General features: G+C 43.0%; 1 protein-coding gene across 9 annotated transcripts in view; it reads right to left on the bottom strand.

Annotated features, from left to right (window-relative positions):
- tns1b (tensin 1b) overlaps positions 1-20,233 on the bottom strand; it is a 237,564-nt gene that overhangs the window by 104,206 nt on the left and 113,125 nt on the right. For all 9 annotated transcript variants that reach the window (XM_063006574.1, XM_063006567.1, XM_063006573.1 and 6 more), the window contains one exon: positions 2,217-2,255. In XM_063006574.1, the coding sequence (XP_062862644.1) occupies positions 2,217-2,255 (39 nt within the window). The remainder of the gene's footprint in view (positions 1-2,216; positions 2,256-20,233) is intronic.

The raw sequence follows: 20,233 nt of genomic DNA, 5'->3' as shown, positions 1-20,233 counted from the left end.
GCTGTAGGGGTTCCTCATAACTGCTGCAGTTACGCCCTCTGCTGGCTGATCGATGGTGATGCACAGAGACGGGGGATAATGGAGATCAGTGCATGACTCTCCGTGCGCAATACAGATCTCCGTATGAACACAAAATGTCAGGTGAAAAGAAGTGGTTGGTACTGCACACATGTCGAAGGGGGCGTGTGTTAGTCACGACCCTCCTCGGTCTGCAGCAGCAGAAGGGGAAATACGATCTGGGAATTAGATACGACTAAATTGGAGGGAATGGGAGATCCAACAAAGTAATGATTAGATGTCCACAAACTTCTGGACGTTTTGATAGTGAGTTTCTGCAGCTAATCTACTTACTGGTATGCTTTAGGGGAACAGAAGACAGTGGTAGGCTAGTGGGTAGAGCTTTGCACTATTAATCAAAAGATTGTGGGTTCTAGCTGTTGGGCCCTTGAGCGAGGCCCTTAACCCTTCTGGCTCCAGGGGTGGTGTACAATGGCTGACCCTGCCTTCTGACCCTAGCATCCAAACAAACCAAGTGTCCACAAACTTTTGGACACATAGTGAGTATCTGACGCTTTACTGGGAAATGAAGTGCAGCTAATCTACTTACTGGTATGCTTTAGTGGAACGGAAGACAGTGGTAGCCTAGTGGATAGAGCTTTGCACTATTAATCAAAAGGTTGTGGGTTCTACGCCCTTAACCCTTCTGGTTCCAGGGGTGCCTCACAGTGGCTGACCCTGCGTTCTGACCCCAGCTTCCAAACAAACCAAGTGTCCACAAACTTTCGGACACAGTAAGTTTCTCACACGGTTTCTTTAGTCGTATCCGATTCCCTGATGGTATTCCCCCTCCACTCCTGACCGAGGAGGGTCCTGACTAGCACACGCCCCCTCCGACACGCTTCTTGTCACCAGACATTTTGGGTTTGTATGGAGATCCGTATCGTGCACGAGGAGTCAAACACTGATCTCCATTATCCCCCATCTGCAGCAGTAGAGGTCAAATATGATCAGGGAATCGGATAGGACTAAACTGAAATAGTGCCTGAGGGAACGATCCACTGTGCAGGTAAACATCCGCCCGGCGTACCTGCGATCAAGGGACTAAAATATAGCTGGAATATTTTACTGACGTGCAGAAAATCAAACGGACGCGCTGCGAGTCGTAAACAGCGATGGTTCCTCGAACCCGGAGAACATCCTGAGTGCAGGAGACGGATCTTGGAGGAGACTCGGCATAGTGGAGGTAAAAATAAATATTTCCAAAGCGCATGCAGAGAAAAAAATCCTTCTGAAGCACAAAACGCATTCCTGCGACCAAAAAAGGGAAGAAAATCTCCCAAATATCGTTTATTCTTCGTTATCCTGACACGTCCGAGACCTTCGGCTCCACTCTGGAACCACGGTAATGAAAACGAACGAGCGCTCGTGGTTCCACTAATCCTCAGCACAGGTAATCTTTTTATCTCAGCGATTAACTGAGAACATTCCACATAACATCACATCCTGATATATAATATATACACAGATCAGCCATATAGAAGCACAATTACTGACTGTAGTCCATCTGTTTCTCTACATACTTTGTTACCCCCTTTCACCCTGTTCTTCAATGGTCAGGACCCCCACAGAGCAGGTATTATTTAGGTGGTGGATGATTCTCAACACTGCAGTGACACTGACATGGTGGTGGTGTGTTAGTGTGTGTTGTGCTGAAGTTTTTAAACACCTCACTGTCACTGCTGGACTGAGAATCGTCCACCAACCAAAAACATCCAGCCAACAGCGCCCCGTGGGCAGCGTCCTGTGACCACTGATGAAGGTCTAGAAGATGAGCGACTCAAACAGCAGCAATAGATGAGCGATCGTCTCTGACTTTACATCTACAAGGTGGACCGACTAGGTAGGAGTGTCTAATAGAGTGGACAGTGAGTGGACACGGTGTTTAAAAACTCCAGCAGCGCTGCTGTGTCTGATCCACTCATACCAGCACAACACACACTAACACACCACCACCATGTCAGTGTCACTGCAGTGCTGAGAATCATCCACCACCTAAATAATACCTGCTCTGTGGGGGTCCTGTGGGGGTCCTGACCATTGAAGAACAGGGTGAAAGGGGGTAAGAAAGCATGTAGAGAAACATATGGACTACAGTCAGTAATGGTAGAACTATAAAGTGCTTGACTGGTGTATATTAAAAAAAAATGTACTCTTACCAGCTCGTAGTTGGCGGTGGGAACACAGGAGGAGGAAACCTGGAACACAAACAAAAATAAACCATTATAAATAAATTTATAATTTGGTTGTTGTTTAGATGGCTTAAATATGTTTAATTTTTTCAATAACTGAGCAACAAATTCATATTCAAGTTCATATAGGCTAAATAATTAAATGTCTGTGTATGCTATAACAGTCTTCACTTGTATAAAAGGGTGTTCCACTGGATTTTGGAATATAAGTGCTGGGATTAGTGTCACTTCCTTCAGACCGGCAGCGATTTTTCGCCCCGTCGCCCGAATAGCTGATCGCTTGTCGACCCGCGTTCACACCGGAAGCGTCATCATGGTCTGTGGGCAATCTAACCACAAATTAGACGTCGTGCTAAAAATAACAATCCTGGACTGAAATCGCTCGTCTATATATTATAAATCTCATCCCTGTGTAGTCCATCACTGACTGTATACTCAACATGACATAAAACTGCGTCTGTTTGTGGAAGTTTGACGCCGTGACGGTGAGTCTCTCTTCATCTCTTAGTAGGAACGATGATCTAGGAACCGAAAACGGAGTGTAGTGCTCAACTCTCAGGTCGTGTGCAGTACAGACCACTTCTTTTCACCTGACATTTTGTGTTCATACGGAGATCCGTATCGCGCACGGAGAGTCACACACCGATCCCCACATCTCTTCACGTCTAATTTGCATAAAGGGATGCTGACTCCGCCCACTTCGCCAAGAGAATGACTACAGATTCTATTCATCCAGCGCACCGTCTGTTCCAAACACTTCCCTCCAGGGGGGAGACGACCCGTTTTAAGAATGGCTACTTTCACTGCGGGAAGGTCCTGGGTTCGATTCCCAGGCGAGGCGACTCGGGTCCTTTCTGTGTGGAGTTTGTATGTTCTCCCCGTGTCCGTGTGGGTTTCTTCCGGGTGCTCCGGTTTACTTCCACAGTACAAGTACTTAGGTGTGTGTGTAAGTGTGTGTGTGTGTGTGTGTGAAAGTGTGTGTGTGTGACACTATAGCATGGAATACAATTAAAATTACTAATAGCAGCTGTAGTATATATATATATATACTCTTATCAACATAAACAAATATATGCATTATTCATATACATTATGATAATATATATACAGTGTATCACAAAAGTGAGTACACCCCTCACATTTCTGCAGATATTTAAGTATATCTTTTCATGGGACAACACTGACAAAATGACACTTTGACACAATGAAAAGTAGTCTGTGTGCAGCTTATATAACAGTGTAAATTTATTCTTCCCTCAAAATAACTCAATATACAGCCATTAATGTCTAAACCACCGGCAACAAAAGTGAGTACACCCCTTAGTGAAAGTTCCTGAAGTGTCAATATTTTGTGTGGCCACCATTATTTCCCAGAACTGCCTTAACTCTCCTGGGCATGGAGTTTACCAGAGCTTCACAGGTTGCCACTGGAATGCTTTTCCACTCCTCCATGACGACATCACAGAGCTGGCGGATATTCGAGACTTTGCGCTCCTCCACCTTCCGCTTGAGGATGCCCCAAAGATGTTCTATTGGGTTTAGGTCTGGAGACATGCTTGGCCAGTCCATCACCTTTACCCTCAGCCTCTTCAATAAAGCAGTGGTCGTCTTAGAGGTGTGTTTGGGGTCATTATCATGCTGGAACACTGCCCTGCGACCCAGTTTCCGGAGGGAGGGGATCATGCTCTGCTTCAGTATTTCACAGTACATATTGGAGTTCATGTGTCCCTCAATGAAATGTAACTCCCCAACACCTGCTGCACTCATGCAGCCCCAGACCATGGCATTCCCACCACCATGCTTGACTGTAGGCATGACACACTTATCTTTGTACTTCTCACCTGATTGCCACCACACATGCTTGAGACCATCTGAACCAAACAAATTAATCTTGGTCTCATCAGACCATAGGACATGGTTCCAGTAATCCATGTCCTTTGTTGACATGTCTTCAGCAAACTGTTTGCGGGCTTTCTTGTGTAAAGACTTCAGAAGAGGCTTCCTTCTGGGGTGACAGCCATGCAGACCAATTTGATGTAGTGTGCGGCGTATGGTCTGAGCACTGACAGGCTGACCCCCCACCTTTTCAATCTCTGCAGCAATGCTGACAGAACTCCTGCACCTATCTTTCAAAGACAGCAGTTGGATGTGACGCTGAGCACGTGCACTCAGCTTCTTTGGACGACCAACGCGAGGTCTGTTCTGAGTGGACCCTGCTCTTTTAAAACGGTGGATGATCTTGGCCACTGTGCTGCAGCTCAGTTTCAGGGTGTTGGCAATCTTCTTGTAGCCTTGGCCATCTTCATGTAGCGCAACAATTCGTCTTTTAAGATCCTCAGAGAGTTCTTTGCCATGAGGTGCCATGTTGGAACTTTCAGTGACCAGTATGAGAGAGTGTGAGAGCTGTACTACTAAATTGAACACACCTGCTCCCTATGCACACCTGAGACCTAGTAACACTAACAAATCACATGACATTTTGGAGGGAAAATGACAAGCAGTGCTCGATTTGGACATTTAGGGGTGTAGTCTCTTAGGGGTGTACTCACTTTTGTTGCCGGTGGTTTAGACATTAATGGCTGTATTTTGAGTTATTTTAAGGGGAGAATAAATTTACACTGTTATATAAGCTGCACACAGACTACTTTTCATTGTGTCAAATTTTCATTTTGTCAGTGTTGTCCCATGAAAAGATATACTTAAATATCTGCAGAAATGTGAGGGGTGTACTCACTTTTGTGATACACTGTATATATATACATATATAGGGCAGTGATAGCTCAGTGGTTAAGGTACTGGACTAGTAATCAAAGGGTTGCCGGTTCAAGCCCCACCACTGCCAAGTTGCCACTGTTGGGCCCTTGAGCAAGGTCCTTAACCCTAGGTCCTTAAAATCGTGTTCAGTCATAACTGCAAGTCGCTTAGGATAAAAGCGTCTGCTAAATGCAAATGTTAGTATATAATATAAGATACAGGTATGAATGAATATCTATAACAGAAGCAGTAATATAGATTATAACCAATATATACATCTAATTATAAATATAAAATAAAGAAAATATCAAAGAATTATGATGGTATAAGTGTCAGTGTGTGCTTGAGTTTTCATCTGATCTAACGTCCCACCGCCATCGTGTGGTGTTAAGCAAAAGCCTTTTTATAGCTAAATGGAATCGAGAAGTCGCTCTGTTTACAGGAAGCCACGACCTGCTGACGACCGGCCTAATACGATTAGCGTCCGGACGCTGTGATGAACAAACAGCCATTGTGCAGCAGGACAGGACAGAAACGAAGACGGAGCGTACAGTACATGTGGGAACCGATCACATCCCAGCAGGCCATGCAGCGTCGACTCTCGTGATTCACGTGAAAAACTTCTGACAACCACCCGAAGGACACGGCTATGACCAAGTATCAACAAAAACAGTCTGTTCTCACTCTGCTCATGTAATTCTGTTGAGCTGCAGCAAAAAATATGCAAAAAATGATACACAACAGCGTCCGTTTACTTCCCGAAATCTAAACCAGAGCTCGTTTCCTCTGCACTCACATTATCTGTTTAATTCTATTTTCTTTCGATTATATTCTATTTGTGTGACCTTACAGCCCTATTTGGGTGTGGACCTGTGATTCTGTGGTGTAGAAGTGTCGAACCGTTTGGAGTTTTGGCACCAGAACTGGCACCATGCCAGGGGAAAAGTGCCATCTGAGGTCCAGCATGTAGAAGTTTGAACAGACGTGATTAGCTTTGCATGTTGGTCAGGCTGGCAGACTCCAAGTTCGAATCTCAGCTCTGCTAAAGGTCAGCTGGGCGCCCCCTAACAGGCACGATCAGCAGTGCAGCAGACTAGTCTGCTGGGTGGGAAAAAACGGGACTAAAAAAAGAAGGGCTACGATAAAATGGGAGAGAAAGGGAGAAAATGCAGAAATAATATAGTAGGAAGGAGGAAGCACATGCTAGCCAGCACCCTTCCAGACTTGTGGCACAAATGGAAACATGGATAGGAACTGGAATAAAGAAAAGAACCCCCCACCCTACCCAATAAAAGAAAAACAAAACAAAACTGTCATCAAGATCATGTATAGGCACCGAGTCCTAAATATATGAGAGTAAAGAATGCACCAGGTACGCAGCACAGATCTGGATCGGGATCGGGTCACAAGTGAAAAAGCATTACGGCTCACAGGTCCAAAACCAACACGGCGAGATTATTAAACTCCGTTTTGATTGCTGGAGGAAGAAAAAGCCGCTCGTATTATTGGATTATTCTGCAGAACAGCTCCAACTCAGCTGCATTCGCTGCAAAATCTTCTTCATTTAATAAAACGTGATTATTAAAACTGATTCCTTTATTTTTTTATTCAGATCAGCAGGATGTTTTAAACTCTAATGACTCTGATGAGAAGGAGAACTTCCCCTGTAGCCTGTTATTTCAGCTGAGGATGTGGGTGTGTGGAAAACATAAACATCATAAATCTAAAGTTCTGCAGAGGAACACAGATCTGAACCCACTGTAAACACGACGTCCTGAACCGGCCTGATCACCGGGAGATTTTATATTCAGTCAGGAGAGACTCGGGGGATTCAGGTCTGGTTTGTTTTTGGGGTATTTAACAGACAGCTAGTCGGGTTGTTTGGGGGGGAAACGAAGTAAAACTGCGTCCAGTCGTCTGTTCTCCTCAGGCTGAGACTCCTGCCCACCAAATCTAAAGCCGTTCCATTTCCTGTATTTGTGTTATGATATGGGATTTAACCCCATCCCCTAAATACCTTTGTGAGACCCTATATTCCCACTAAAAACCGTTATTTGTGTTTTTGAAGGGGATTTCACCCCATACACAGAACTATCTTCAGTGGGACCCTATATTCTCATGGATTATCTCTATTTGAGTTATTAAAAGGGATTTAATCCCATCCCAAAATACGCTGACGTGACCCTACATTCTCATGAATAATCTGTATTTGTGTTACTATAGGGGATTTAACCCCATATACAGAAATCCCTTCATGAGATCCTATAGTCCCACATATAATCTGTGTTTGTGTTATTATAGGGGATTTAACTCCATACACAGAAATGCCTTCATGAGACCCTATATTCCCCCCAAAAAAAATCAATATTTGTTATTATAGGGGATTTAAACCCATCCCCTAAATCCTTCATAAGACCCTGTACTCCCACCAAAAGCCGTTATTTGTGTTATTATAGGGGGTTTAACCCCATAAACAGAACTATGTTCATGGGACCCTATATTCTCATAACCTGTATTCAATTTATGATGAGGGATTTAACCCATTTTTTTCTGAGACCCTATATTCTCATGGATAATCTGTATTTGAGTTATGTTGTGGGATTTAACCCCATACACGGAAGTATCTTCATGAGACCCTATAGAGTCTTGCAAAGATATCTTTGTTTATGGGGTTCACTCTTTATCCTTCATCATAACTCAAATACAAATCATCCGCTGGACTCTAGGGTCTCACAAAGGTATTTACGGGTTAAATCCCCAATAGTTGTCCATGGGAATATAGGGTCTCATCAAGGTATTTCTTGTGTATGGGGTTAAATCCCTCATCACAAGTCAAATACAGATTATTAGTTGGAAGGTTTAACCCCATTCCCAAAATATCTTCATGAGACCCTATATTCCCACAAAAAACATGTATTAGTGTTATGATGAGGGATTTAACCCCATACACCGAAATCTCTTTGTGAGACCTTATATTCCTACTGCTAACATGTTTTTGTGTTATTATGGGCGGTTTAACCCTATACACAGAAACACCTTCACAAGACCTTATAATCTGTATTTGTGTTACTATGGGGGGTTTAACCCCATCCCCTAAATCCCTTTCTGAGACCCTTTATTCCCACGGATTCTTTGTATTAGTGTTATGATTCACTGAAATCATTCAACTACGTGGGATTAATCGATCCCGAATCATGACGGACCCTTTATTTAACATTTAACACACATGGTGTACCACACGAGACCCTCCCTAAGTCCTAAATTCCACCCCGGCTCAGATCTGCTCTCAGGTTCCTGCTGATGACAGATTCTCCACCTGCAGCTCGTTCTCATTCCAACACCTCGATCTTCTCATCTCGCTGATATGAGGAATATTTCAGGCCCCACGTTTTTGTCCTTCAAACTGGGAACTGGTACGCAACCATTTTTCTCAGTTTAGTCGTAGCCAGTTCCTCTTCCTCTGATGGTGGATCGGCGTGTGAGGTCTACACGTTCCTCCACTTTTGTACAGGCGCCTCGAGCTACTAACCAGGGTCCTTACACAGCATCGAAGACCCATCTTAGTCCCGTCTTTTGCCACCCAGCAGACTAGCGGGCGATTTTGTCTGCTGCACCGTCTGCACTGCTGATCTATCTTTAAATCCTTTCAGACGCTCCCGTATATAAGGGTCGCCACAGTGGATCCGGGACAGGGTGCAGTTTTTACGCCGGATACCCTTCCTCACACAACCCTCCTCTTTCTATCCGGGCTTGGGACCTGCACTGAAAGTGCACTAACAAGTGCACCTCCCAAAAGCCAGGCTGTTTAGGCCGCCGTGTCCATGCAGACGTCCAAGAATTAAAACGAATCTACGCACAGCCGGAGTATCGCATCCGAGAGCTCCCAAAGAACTCATTTCCTAAATATCTACGGCTCCGGGGGTAATCAGAGCCTCCGCATGGACTCGGATTCCCCAGAAAAGTGCTAACACGCTTTTTTAGGAACATTGCGACCCTGTTTTACAGGTTTACACGTTAAACCGGCGCTGGCGGAACATATTTTCCAAACCGCACTAATTACCGTAATACACGCCTGTAATCAGGGACAAATTGCGAGCATGTCAACACCACACTAAAATCACCCAAAAGTCTGGTTTTATTCCAGAATTTAAAGAAAGAATCACGTTACTGAGCACGTCTAACCACCGTGCCTTGATTTTAACATGAAAAAGAATAAATTAAAACACGGGCTTGCTTCGCTCAGCGTTCGGTAGCAGAACCGTGGGTCGACTTATCAGCCGGACGGAATCAAAACGCATTTCGTGGAGCGCAGACGGAAAACGCAGAACAAAAACGTTCCTTTAAAAACGTCTCGGCAAAACAAAGCCTCTGTTTTCTCTCTGAGAGGGAAAGCAGGGGGAGAAAGCAGGGGCAGAAAGCAGGGGCAGAAAGCAGGGTGGAAGCACATGGTTGATACTATCAGCCTGTACAAATGAGCGCAGGATAATAAGGGGTAATTATGCGTTTGCATTCCTCACGTGCTTACGGTAACTAAATTCAGATCCACGGCGCTCACCGAGCTGCTCGGCTTCTCCTCTCCCAAAAACCTTCGCTCAGTTCTCTGTACGGTTCTCATTACACGACTCGAGTCTTTTAAGTCGTTTGGTTTCCACACTACACCGTCTATCACCAGGAGGAATCTCAGATGAGTCTGTGAGACGTCCAGTCACCAAAACACACGTGAGAAGTGACGAGGGGTTTAATGATTACCGTGTGAGACGGTTTATCCTTCCAAACATGGACGTCAGTAAGAAGCGAGAGATCCGAGCAACAAGGAAAAATTAAATAATCCAGGAGAATCACGGCCAGCAGGGGGCGCTGTTCTGTTCTGTTCTGTTCTTGGTATTGTTGGTATTTTGGTTTGGCGTGGACGATAAGGTCACAACTAAAGTAAAGCTCATGTGTGTGTGTGATGTTTTCTGATAGAAACAATATTTTTCTGTAGTCGTGCTTGTTGACGTTTATAAGCTCCTCCCCGGGGTTTCCCATCACTCCGTATCCTGCGTTCTGACTGGCTGGGGCTCGACGCCGCACTCACTGCCAGTCACAACCAGATCACAACACTTTTTACACTACAGGATTCGGAGTCGCCGACTGGCCCAGATATTTAGCATGATTCATGTCACACCGCAGGACATGACGTCACAGTGCAGGACATGACGTCACACCACAGAACATGATGTCACACCGCAGGACATGACTTCACTCCGCAGAACATGATGTCACACCGCAGGACATGACGTCTGTAACGTTCCCTTTAAGGGGTATGAGCATGCGCATTTTGAGAGAGCATCAGACAGCGATAGAGAAGCATGCATGGTGTTAGCTCGGGTTGTAGCCTGACTGTTTTATTCTACTGCTGCTGCTATCCGGATTGTGATGAATGGAAGTGTGGGTGCTCCTGTGCCAAATAAATACTCCCATTACCTGCATTGGTCGACTCGTGTGTGTGTTCTACTGACGACAGGGCAAGTAAATAGGCACCAATAATCTCTTCAAGGGGCCTCCCCACGCGAACTAGACGTTACACGTCACACCACAGGACATGATGTCACATCGCAGGACATGACTTCACACCGCAGGGCATGACGTCACAGTGTAGGACATGACGTCACACCACAGGGCATGACGTCACACCGCAGGACATGACTTCACACCGCAGGGCATGACGTCACAGTGTAGCACATGACATCACACCACAGGACATGACGTCACACTGCAGGACATGATGTCACATTGCAGGACATGACGTCAAACCGCAGGGCATGACGTCACACCACAGGACATGATGTCACACCACAGTACACAACATCACACCACAGGACACAGCGTCACACCGCAGGACATGATGTCACACCACAGGACATGATGTCACACCACAGTACACGACATCACACCACAGGACACAGCGTCACACCGCAGGACATGACGTCACACCACAGGACATGACGTCATGCCACAGGACATGACATCACACTACAGGACATGACATCACAGTGTAGGGCATAACGTCACACCACAGGACATGAAGTCACATTGCAGGACATGATGTCAAACCACAGGACATGACGTCACACCACAGTACACGACATCACACCACAGGACACAGCGTCACACCACAGGACATGATGTCACTCCACAGGGCATGACGTCACACCACAGGACATGACGTCACACCACAGGACATGATGTCCCTTTGCAGGGCATGACGTCACACCACAGGACATGACGTCACACCACAGGACATGATGTCCCTTTGCAGGGCATGACGTCACACCACAGGACATGATGTCCCTTTGCAGGGCATGACGTCACACCACAGGACATGACGTCACACCACAGTACACGACATCACACCACAGGACACAGCGTCACACCACAGGACATGATGTCACACCACAGGACATGATTTCACTCCACAGTACACGACATCACACCACAGGACATGATGTCACACCACAGGACATGATGTCACTCCGCAGGACATGACGTCACACCACAGGACGACGTTTTCAACATGGCGCTTCATTTACTGGGAGTATTGAGCATTTTAAAACCTTTATAGTGATAAATAACGTCTATCTGTATAAAATAATGAAGCCAAGAGCATTTAGAAACACGTGCAGCTCTTACTGATTCATTTTATACATCTTTATATTTGATACTGCATTTTTATTACCATCACACTGCAGGAGATTTTGCATGTTTTATAAATAAAATAACTAATAAAACACGTCGTCCATCTAAAATTAAAGCCAGTACATAAAAACATTCCACTCTGCATCACTGATGCACGTTTTTTTGGAGGAAAAACACGACTTGATAAATATTTTGATTTGATTACGGTAAAATCTGGAGTCATGTGACCCTCCCATAAACAAACAGGACCTTTTTTGGCGCATCGCTGTTGAGAGGAACTCGAATCACATCCAAACACAGGTAGGAACGGACGCACGAACATTTTAGGCGTAAACAAGAGCTCGAGAACAGAGTCGAGGCCGTTACAGAGGAGCAGGAGCTGGTCCAGGAGCCGGTTCTGCTCTAAAAAACACAAGATTTATGGCAAAGCAGCGACCGGCAGCACCGAGGCCGAGTTCTCTTCTAACACGCTCAGACAATCACTAACAGACGCTGACTTACACAACAGCGGGTTTATGAGAATAATGATTCTTACACAGACCTGTAGTACATAAAATCAGCCACTAGTCTGCTGGGTGGGAAAAGACGGGACTAAAAAAGTGGGCGGGGTCTTTGATGCTGTGTAAGGACCCTGGTTAGTAGCCACCAAAGTACCCTCCTCATACATCATCAGGGTCTCCAGCATAAGAAGCAGAACTGGCTATGACTAAACTGGGAGAAAAAGGGAGAAAATGCAAAAATAAAATAGCAAAAAAAAGAAACTAGGCTGAGTAATTCAGGAGGGAACTTTGAGCACCACGACAAGCTTTAAAATTGCTAGAAGTGCAGCGCCAAGCTAAGCGGCACCGCCACACTCCGTAGGAAACAGCATTCCAGCCACTTTTCATCTGAAAGGACTAAACCTAATAATAATAATAATAATCTTAATATTAATAATAATGATAGGATTAATTATATTAATAATAACAATAATCTTATAATACTAATAATAATTATAATAATTATAATAACAAATCAATAATAATAATAATAGTAATAATAACAATAATAAAAATAATAATAAAATAATAATAATAACAATAATAATAATAATTAATAACAACAACAATATTAATAATAATAATAATTATAGTAATAATAATAATAATAATAAAACAATAATAATAATCATAGTAATAATAATAATAATTATTATTATTTAAAAAAAATAAAATTAAATAATATAAATAATTATTTAAAATAATAATTATAATGCCACTACTAATAATAAATTAATTAATTAATATAATTATAAAAATAAATAATCATAATAAAAATTATAAAAATGATTATAAATAATAATAATAATTAAACCATAATATATTAATAATTGTAATGATACTACTGCTAATAATAGATTAATTATTTAATATAATTATAACAAATAAATGATTATAAATAATAATAATAATAATAATAATTAATTATATATTATATAACAATGAGAATGATAATACTACTACCACTACTAATAATAATATTAATAATAATCATAAATTAAAAATAATTAATAAAAATATATAATCATAATAATAATACTTATTATTAGCTAGAATAATAAAAAATGTCCTTAACTGTTTTATTCAGACAACATGACTGATTAAAGAACCCTTATTAAAATTTTATAATCCTTTATTTTTGTGTACACTCGCCACTGTGAATAAACAAATTCTAAGAAATTAAACATTTTCACATTTTAAGAAAACATAGTTGACCAACAGTCATGCTGCGACTCGAACCCTGATCTCAGAGACGGTGATCTCTGTCAGCAGCCACCGTTGGACCCTTGAGCAAGGCCCTGAACCCTGTCAGCTTGAACTGTCATCTACAAGTACTGTAGTATAAAAATGTTCACTGTGGAAGCTCCTCTGTAAGTCGCTCTGAATAAGAGCGTCTGATAAATGCCAAAAACGTAAATGTAAACGTAAATATAAATGTAAGACGAGGTCTGAAACGCTCCACGCTTATGTTGCTTGAGTCTGGGTGTGGTCCGGGTTTACAGGCTACTGAGGGGGAACAAAAATCCTCTCACCCCCCCCCGGCACCTCCTCTTTATCATTCCAGCAGAAATATTTCACATATTTGCTGTAAGTGCTGCTGCACCGATCCTGCACCGTTACTAAACCCATCCGGAGGAAACCCACCCCCGCCCCGGCAGCCTCACCCCGCCCACCCGCTGCCGTGATTAGTGAAAACAAGCCCCGAATGCATAACATCCATCACTCCGGGACAGGGCGGGTCTCCTGAGAGAGCGTTCCACCGGGCCTGTTAACACTGACAGGAGACGGAGAGCAGACACGGTGACGCGGGGCAAAGATCGTGCACAAATAACGACACGGAGCAACATACGTACCCCAACTAACGTAAACAACGTGACGGTAACGACGGTTTACGGAAAATAAGCAAAATGTTTAGCTTTTGTCTGAATTCCAGCTGCAGATTCACGAAGGAAACAACATGGAAGGAAAATCATAAAGGCTCTCGGCCGGGTCGTAAACAAAAAATTATAATAAATAAATAAATAAATGAAGTGATTACAGGTCAAACCGAATAGTATCTCTCTACACATACGCATCATCCTACACTCCCGAGAAATGGGCGTGTCTAAATTCTTAGATCCCTTAAAATGCTCCTACTGAGGCGCCTTAATTCTGAGTGATGATCTGACTGAATAACGAGGGAGCGTCCGACGCCTCCTCAGCACCGAAGATCAATCCCAGCATCTCAAAGAACTACAAACATGCCTCCCGTCTAAGGCTGAGCGGCCACATAAACAACGATTGGCCTGTTGTTCAGACATGGGCGGGACTAAGCCGGATGGGGTCTCTCAAACGTGCAATTACGACCTCTGCTGGCTGATTCATGGCGCCTGCACAGAGATGGGAAAAGAGTGCGCTGATCAGGGTGTGTCTCTCCGTACACAACGCTGAGCTGCACTGCACTCGTCAAAAGTGTAGGTGATAAGATGCATACGGCTGCTGCCCATGTGTCGGAGGGGGCGTGGGTCAGCTTCGTTCTCCTCAATCAGAGTGGGGATCGGCGTTGGTGGAGAGAAAGTGTGATGCAATCGGGCAATTGGACGCGCTAAAAAGGAGAAAAAGGGAGAAAATGCATAAAGAAAATAAATTAAAAAAAAGAACTACAAACATGGTGGACGAATAAACGTGGAGCAACCAACAGAGTTCTTTTCAAATGTAAATAAATTCTCATTGATGTTTAATCTGTATAAAGGTGTAATTGTTGAGTGTCGTTTATTTGTAAATTGGGGCGTCAGGGAGAGTTTAAGCGTTTTTGGTACACGAAGGGAGACGTTAGCTGGTGTGATGCTAACTGTGTTAGCTTAGTAGGCTAAAACTGCGGTGACGTAATCGGTGTAATCTCTGTATAAGTAGAGCGTCTAAATAATCTGATTATGAGCTCCAGGTCTGATTAGAATCCTCTCTACTGAGGGAGCTGATCAGGTAGATTTGGGGTCTATCATTAAAACAGTGGACGTGAGGCCTACTAGGAGCTTATCTGTCCATTCTTTGTCTTGTAAGGAGACCGTACATGAGTACCTCAGTTGTAGCCTAGTAGTTAAAGTACTGGACTAGTAATCAAAAGGTTGCCAGTTCAAGCCCCACCACTATCAATTTGCCACTGTTGGGCCCTAGAGCAAGGCCCTTAACCTTCCATTGCTTAGACAATATATACTGCCACAGTACTGTAAGTCATTTTGGATAACAGCGTCCGCTAAATGAATACCTGGAACTCAAAAAACGGAAACTGATATAAATACGTAAATACGCCAAGATTAGAACCCTGAGCTCTGAAGCTGTGTGGCTTAAACACGACTTTATTCGCTACCTAGCCAAACAATTCTTATCAGAAAAGTCGAGGGTAATCATCTCTGTTTATTAACGTTAAGAAATAAGTTAAATAAACTCATCAAAATAAGTATTAACTGTCATTCATTACAACAGGGGGCGGAGCCAACGTTTGTGACATGAAGTGGGCGGAGTCGGTAATCCGTTATGCGAATTAGGAGCGAAGCGATGTGGCGATCACCAATAGGATCTAAGAGTTGAGCACTACACTCCGTTTTTGGTTTCTAGATCATCGTTCCTTCTAGAGATGAAGACAGACTCACCGTCACGCTGTCAAACTTCCACACACAGACGCAGTTTTATGTCATGTTGAGTGTACAGTCAGTGATGGACTACACAGGGATGAGATTTATAATAATGTACCACCCACAGGCAATGATGACACTTCCGGTGTGAACGCAGGGCAACGAGCGATCGGCAATTGGGCCGACAAGAGGCGATACATCGCTGCCGAAAAAACTGTCACACACAGACACACTCGTACATTCAAACTCAAACCTAACAAAATGAAACATGCTTGTAGGTGGATTGGCTGCTCAGAATTAGCTCTACGCACTAAAAATGCTGTTTATTATTTGAATCAAACGTTAAATAAACTGGTGCCTGTTTTACATTCTCAGAACTGGGAGCACTGGGAACACTGGTGCCAGTCGTGCGTGGTTTGCTCTTACTGGCTCGGTCATTCGTTGGCCACAGTGAAGACTGCAGTGGGTTCTCTGTTACCACGACTGACTGGTGATTTGTATGATTAATACAGCAGGAATGCAATACAGCCCCCGCATCCTCCCCCCCCACCACCGTTTGTGAAGACTTGGCAGTCAAACTTGGACCTGAGTCCAAAATCAAATGCACCAACATGACGTCGTTTGGCAAACGCGACGACGCATGAGGGAGGAGCCGAACGTCTGCAGCAGCACCTGAGTCCTATTTTCACTTTTAATTTCTTTTCTTTAATAATGTCGTAGATCTACAGCTCCTCCGATCCAAAACTCAACACTGCTACTGCACTGCATCTCAACCACAACGGCACTGCAGCCCAGGCATGACTGCACTGCATCTACACCATTGCATTGCATCTAACCACTACTGCACTGCATCCAATCATGACTACTTTATATATTACTTATGACTGTATTGCATCTAACCTTGACTGCATTGCATCTACACCACTGCATTGCGTCTAACCACTGCTGCATTGCACACCAACTACGGCAGCATTGCACTGCATTGCATCTCAATCACAACTTCCTTATATATTAACCACAACTGCATCACATCAAACACACCCGCATTGCATCTAACCTTGACTGCACTGTATCAACCAAGGCGCATTGCATCATAACCACTACAGCATTGCAGCTAGACACCACCGCACTGCATCTTAACCAATTATGCAATGCATCTAACCACAAGGGCATTCCACTGTAACCACTACTGCACTGCAACCCAATCACGACTACCTAATATATTAACCACGACTGCATTGCATCCAACCAATAATTAATTGCATCCAGACTCTACTGCATTGATCTTACCACGACTGCACTGCATGAACCTTGACTGCACTGTGTCTAGACTACACTGCATTGCACCCAGCCATTACTGCAATGCATTTAACCTCAAGTGCATTGCGTCTAAACACTACAGCATTGCAGCTAGACACCACAGCACTGCATCTTAACCAATTATGCAATGCATCAAACCTTGAGTGCATTCCATTGTAACCACTACTGCATTGCATCTAACACAACTGCATGGCATCTAGAGTCTACTGTATTGCACCCAGCCATTACTGCACTGCATCTAGCAAAGACTGCAGTGCATCTCGGCCACTGCAGCACTGCATCTAAATCAAGACTGCACAGTATGTTACCCACTACTGCACTGCATCCTAACCTTAACTGCATTCCATCGTAACCACTACTGCACTACATCCCAATCACAACTACCTTACATAAAAACCACGACTGCACTGCATCTAAACCATGACTGCATTGCATCTTGACCACTGCAGCACTGCATCTAAATCAAGACTGCACAGTATGTTAACCACTACTGCATTGCATCAAACCACAAATGCATTGCATTCTAACCACTACTGAATTGCATCTAAATCATGGCTGCACTGTATATTAACCAGTACTGCATTGCATAGAACCACTACAAAAATGCATTTAACTACTACCACATTGCATCTAAGCATGACTGCATTGCAACCCAATCATGGCTGCACTGTACATTAACCAGTTCTGTATTGTATCTAACCAGTGCTGTGATGCATCGGAACACCGACTGCACTGATTGGATGTATAACACAACTCAGAAATCATGTGATTTGGACTGAAGGCTGCGTGTTTGTCGCATGTTTGTGAGCTTAAATCCCGTTCTGACTCCTCCTGCCTGTTGTTTAATAGTTTAATGTCTCTCCTGACGTCGTCCGGCTGAAGTTCAGATGTTTTGCTTCTGAATTCACCTCTGGAATGTTTCTGAAAGGTGGAAGATTGAAGCACCCAGAGGAATCTCACCTGGACGAGCTGAAAACAAGCGAAACTCTTCACACGCTGCACCCAGAGGTGAAGACTGAGGCCTGGACCTGAACCGACATGTTACTGTCAGGGGGGTTATTACAGTTTTGGGGCTGTTTTTTGGGTGTAGAAAAAAACTACTTATTATTTATATATTATATCATTATATTAAAGTATTTATACTATTTAGATTATTTAGAAATTTATTTTATTATTATATTATTATTATTTTTTATATATATATATATATATATATATATATATATATATATATATATATATATATATATATATATATATATATATATATACATATATATTTAATGTGTTTTTCTCCCATTTTCTCCTGATTCATCGTAGTCAGTCTGTCTTCCACTGCTGGTGGATCCCTGATTGCAGTCGAGGTGGGTATATGAGAGGAGCCTCTCTATCTGCCAATCAGGGTCCTTACACAGCGTTTGAAGACCCCACCCACATAGTCCGATCATCCCGCCCTGCAGGCCCTGCCAATTATGCCCGCTAGATGGCACCCAGCCGACTGATGGTAACACCGAGTTTCGAACCGAGGAGTTCAGAATCTCAGCGCTGGTGTGCATTATAATTATTATTATTAAGATATTATTATTATAACTATTTATATGTCTATAACAGCGTATTATTTGTATATTTATTTTATAATAATAATAATAATAATAATTATTATTATTATTATTATTAATATATTACTATTATTATTATTATTAATAATATATTATTTTATTATTATATTACTTATACATGTATGTCTATAACGGCTTATTACTTATATATGTATATTATTATAATATTATTACATTATATTAAAGCATTTATACATATATATCTATAACAACTTATTTATATATTATTATTTTATTATTATTATTATATTTTATATATTATATGGCTTGTAATATATATTTATATTACTATTATGTCATTATATTATTTATACATATATATTTATAACAGCTTATTATTTATATATTATATTCATTATTATTATATTATTATTTGAACATACTGTATATATCTATGACTGCGTATTATTTATTTATTTATATTATAATTATTATCATTATTATATTATATTTATTTATACATATATATATACCTACAACGTCATTTAACTTGATGCATGGGCTTCTTATTGATTATAAACAACTGTAATTCGCTGTCGTTGGCTGGCTTCTCTGTGCCCAGTTAAATAAGGCAAGTTTAAGTGTGCCGACTACAGAGGGTTTTAAACAGTGGCCTCGTCCCAGGGATCAGGAATCAACCACAACAACATTGGTGACATTGTTTACAGTCAAGCAAGCTTCACATCCTCATGGGATTAGAGGCTGCGACACAAAAAGGAGCTCCTGGCTTTGTAAACCTGAAGATGGTTGAACAGTGTAAAGCTTGTTTGACTGTGGACGGTGCTGACCACGTTCCAATCATTCAGTCACAGAAACAGTTAGTCCAAAAGTCCACCGAGACCCTGACCAGGATAACACAGCTCTATCCTCTATCCTCAGGAAGCAACTACAGCTGATGCACGATCTGCCTCCGTCCGTCTTTTCCCAATTATGGGCATAAAACCATCCGTTTATTTTCCAGAAGCCTTTTTCGGTTCCCCTCTCCTCCCGTTTGCCCCCTTCTGTGCCCCTCCGTCATCATCGAGGGCGTCTCCTGCACCGTTTATGTACCAAACTGCACCCATAAACCCTGAGTCCACATGTCTGTGGTCGGCTTTCAAACAGACGCTGGATGAGCCGGAGCAGAGTCGTGAAGACGCTCCTAAATCACCCCCGCCCCCCCGAACGCCTCCTCCTGCACCGGAATGTCCGTGACGTTTGCTCCGAAGAGTCTTCCTTCCCCACAACGTCCTCCAGAACGTCCTCCTGAACGTCCCGGTGACCTCGCTAAACTCCACGAGACCCTGAACCTTCTCAGCTCTGGTACCTGGTACGTTGATCTTCCAGATATTTTTCCAGCCTGGTTTGATAAGACCGCCACATTTTTGACTAAAGAATTCGGCAGGGACCGCAGACCCACCAGAGAGGGCTATTTAGACCTGGATCGGATTAGATTATGAGGGCGTGAGTGTACGTCGCTCTCA

The sequence above is a fragment of the Trichomycterus rosablanca genome, chromosome 12 (assembly GCF_030014385.1).
Source record: "Trichomycterus rosablanca isolate fTriRos1 chromosome 12, fTriRos1.hap1, whole genome shotgun sequence".
Lineage (NCBI taxonomy): Eukaryota > Metazoa > Chordata > Actinopteri > Siluriformes > Trichomycteridae > Trichomycterus > Trichomycterus rosablanca.
This window is presented reverse-complemented; position numbering and strand designations above follow the sequence as displayed.